This window comes from Sapajus apella, unplaced genomic scaffold (genome assembly GCF_009761245.1).
Source record: "Sapajus apella isolate SASKATOON/1434 unplaced genomic scaffold, GSC_monkey_1.0 scaffold93, whole genome shotgun sequence".
Classification (NCBI taxonomy): Eukaryota; Metazoa; Chordata; class Mammalia; order Primates; family Cebidae; genus Sapajus; species Sapajus apella.
In genome coordinates, this window is record NW_022437033.1 from 1,107,743 (window position 1) to 1,111,853 (window position 4,111).

General features: G+C 40.7%; 1 protein-coding gene across 1 annotated transcript; it reads left to right on the plus strand.

Annotated features, from left to right (window-relative positions):
* Positions 1-2: 2 nt before the first annotated feature.
* On the plus strand, positions 3-1,489 carry LOC116535250 (melanoma-associated antigen C1-like; the record flags this gene model as incomplete). Its single annotated transcript, XM_032256072.1, has 1 exon — positions 3-1,489. A coding segment is annotated over one exon (927 nt), but the record flags the coding sequence as incomplete, so codon positions are not given.
* Between the last annotated feature and the right edge of the window lie 2,622 nt (positions 1,490-4,111).

Consider the following 4,111-nt stretch of genomic DNA (forward strand, 5'->3'; position numbering starts at 1 on the left):
CCCCTGAGTGTCCCCAGAGTCCTCCTGAGGGGCCTTCCCAGTCTGCTCTCCAGGGTCCTGTGAGCTCTTTCTTCTCCACCACTTTATTGAACCCATCCAGTGAAGAGTCCAACAGCCCAGTAGATGAAGATACAAGTACCTCAGACACCTTACTAGACAGCGAGTCCTTGACAGATAGCGAGTCTTTGACAGTCACTGAGCCCTTGTTTACTCATACACTGGATGAAAAGGTGGACAAGTTGGTGCAGTTTCTTCTTCTCAAATATCAAGCAAAGGAGCCTGTCACAAAGGCAGAGATGCTGACAATTTTTGTCAACAGGTACATGGGCTACTTTCCTATGATCTTCAGGAAGGCCCGTGAGTTCATAGAGATTCTTTTTGGCATTGCCCTGACAGAAGTGGGCCCCGACCACTCCTATGTCTTTGTAAACCCATTAGACCTCACCTGTGAAGGGAGTCTGAGCGATGAGCAGGGCATGCCCCAGAACCGCCTTCTGACACTTACTCTGAGTATAATCTTCATAAAGGGCTCCTCTGCCTCTGAGGAGATCATCTGGGATGTGCTGAGTGGGATAGGGGTATGTGCTGGGAGGAAGCACTTCATCTTTGGGGAGCCCAGAGAGCTCCTCACTAAAGTTTGGGTGCAGGAACGTTACCTGGAGTACCGGGAGGTGCCCAACACTTCTCCTCCACGTTATGAATTTCTTTGGGGTCCAAGAGCCCATTCAGAAATCAGCAAGAGGAAAGTAGTAGAGTTTTTGGCCATGCTAAACAATACCGTCCCTAGTTCCTTTTCATCCTCATACAAGGATGCTTTGAAACATATAGAAGAGAGAGCCCAGGCCACAGTTGACACCACAGATGATTCCACTGTCACAGACAGTGCAAGCTCCAGTGTCATGTCCCCCAGCCCCTCTTCTCCTGAGTGAAGTCTAAGGCAGAATCTTCCTTTTGAGTGTGAACAGGGCAGGCGAGTTTCTATGCGGTGGAGGGCCCGGGTGAAGCTGGAGAGAACACAGTGTTGTTTGCATTTCTGTTCTATATGGTAGTTAAGGGATTTACCTGTTTTACTTTGGGGTATTTTTGAAATGCTTTTCCTTTTAATAAAAGGTTTAAATAGCTTCAGAATCTTAGTTTATGAAGTTTATGAATATTAGTCACACATGTATTGCTGTTTAACTGGTTTAGGAGTAACAGTTTGATATTTTGTAAAACACACACAAAATTGGGAAAATCTTGTGCCTTATTTGTGATCTGTCACAGGTTAATGTGGTATTACTGTAGCAATTTTCTTTAAACTGTAAAAGAACTCTGGAGTTAAATAGTGGAACAAAACAAAGGATTGTTAATATTTGCATTTCCTCATACCCTTTAGTCTGTTGTTCTTGAAAATTAAAGATACATACCTGGTTTGCTTGGCTTGTTTAATAAAGTAGCAGAGATTAAATGATAATAAATAAAAATATCACTGACTCCTTTATTTGATGAACATTATATCAGCATTTGCTCATGGAAGTTATGGTTAGTAGTGAAGTTACTACTAAAAGCAAGACTTATACCTACTCACAAAACGGTAGAGTATAGGTATAGAAGCCATATCAGGAACTTGGTAAGATTTTCTCTTCAATCTAAAGAATAAGTTTAAAAAGGAGTAGGGAGGGTGTGACTCCAGTTGGAGCCTTCAAACAAAAAGGCCCCGAGCTAAGGCAGTTTTGGGCTTTAGGAAACTGCAGTTGCTTCTGTGGGAGCTGATTGTCATGAAGCTGGGTGGTGGCAGGGCCCAGACTCTCAGAAGGTGAGAGAAAAGTCTGGAATGGAAAGCTACTTGAGCAGTTCCCTCTGGGTGAAGGATGAGGCAGAGAGGGGTCTCCACATGGGGAAGTAATGGAAGGTGTCCTGCAGCTCTTGTATTGGTGCACTTGAACACAGTACTTTTGTCCAGCCCCAGGACTTTCCCACATTATAGCACTCTCCTTTTGATCTCCCCTGTGTGCTCTCTTGGGCAACTATGGAACCTGGCCTGCTGACTAATGTCACTGTGTTTCCCACTCTGAAAGCTGTACCCAGCTGTCAGCGCAAGAGTCCAGAGACATCTATCCTTCCCCTAACATAGACCACTCTTTGTCTCTGCAGAAGTTCCCTGACTGATCCATCCCTCTCCCTGGCTCCTCTGTGATAACAGAACTTTGATGTGAATATACACTTTGGATAGTGACATTTCCATATGTATGCTGGGCATCTTCAATACATTCTCAACATATTTCCAAATGGGCTGCAGAGTAAAATCTAATTTGTCACACAATAGTAGTTTTAGGGATGTAATCCTAAGGTTAGATATAGCCTATTTGAAATCATCCTGATATTTGATATTCGTAATAGGATTTTAATAAGATGCATTATTTGAAACAGGGCATTGAACCCAAATACAGATGAATGAGCTTTTGTAAGTGATCAAATGCCAATCTTTCCTTCATAAACTTTGTAGATGAGGAAAGACTATAGAAATCGCTTTGCAAATGATCTACAAGAAGACAAATTTCTAAGGGAACAGAAAAATCTTGAAGACTGCCTAGGAGGTAACAAGGGTACTTTGTGAATATGCCAGCTCTGATGAGAAAAAAAAGTTATAGTTAAACATCCTTCCATGTCTCTTTTCTGTGTACCTGCCCCACAGGAAAATCTTTTTTTGCAGTGTGCCACAGGCACATGTATAGCTGCTCAGGAATGTTCCATCATATGGAGGGTAGCAGAGGCTCACAGGGTAGATTATTTATCATACACCAAAAATAGGAGAGAATTCTCAGCCTAAAGAAATTATATAGCTTATTAAAAGGACAGTGCAAAGTGCTATTGAGGGAATAAGGTTGACTCTCCCTGCCAAGATTTACAGAATTGTTTTAAAACAGGATGTCATCTTGTATTTGAAACCACCAGTCACTTTGTTGGTGCAAGAAAATGTTGGAAGATTTCAAGGCTATGCTGACATTCCCAGAAATAATTCCAAGAAATGAAGAAACTTACTGTCATAAATTATAATAGTTGGTTTTAATTGAGCACCATAATAACATATGGGAGAAACTACAAGTGCCCATCTTGATTCGTCTACCTCACCTTCTTGGGTGGTTCGTTTATAGTTAGACAGAAGCCAGTGCATCATTCCTGTGCTTTTGTTTCTGTTGAGCAGTTAACATCTGTTGTGATGTGGAGCTACAAAGTGAAAGCAGCTTGGATTCCTAGGCTAGGCGAAAGCCAGGACGGACTGTGTGTTAGTTTATTATACCATAACAGAATACCACAGACTGGGTGACTTAAAAAACAGAAATGTGTTTTCTCACATTTCTGGAGGCTAAATATCTAAGATGAAGATGTTGGCCAGTTTGATTTCTTCCCTGGCCTCTCCATGGCTTGCTGATTGCTACTTTCTCAGTGAATTCTTACATGGTTGTTCCTTAGTCTGTGTGTCTGTATCTTAATCTGCTCTGCTTATGAGGACGCCAGTCATATTGAATACGATCCTAACCATAAGACCTCATTTTACCTTAATTGCCTCTTCAAAGGTTCTGTCTCCAGATACAATGACATTCTGTGGTACTGGAGGTTAAGACGTGGATATATCTGAATTGTGCCACTTTAAGACGTGGGCACAATTCAGCCCATTACACCCTGCCAATTCAAACCAGAATTTAGGTACACAAAAATCAACTTGTGTTAAGCCATTTGACTTTCAGGAAATATTTTTCTGTTCCATCAGCTTACTTTTACTTAATCTGACTACTAGAGTACTCCTCTTGCTTTTCTTAGGGTTATTTCAATAGTTTAATTAAAAGTAAATAGCACATGTATTTTTGTGGCAAAAAAATTCCAAAAATGCATAGAAATTGCATTTTTTCCTTTAAAATTTTCTTCAAAATTCAGCCTCCTATTCAGAAGTTTCCACAAGTAACAATGTGGCTGTGTAAATTTTGAAAGATGGTTTTAGATTTCCAGCTTTTATAAAGATAGATGTGATATTTTATATATACACATATATGTATACACACACACACATATGTAATGATATATACATACAGATCTGACACTTGCCCTTACCACTCTTATAGGTTCAATTGTC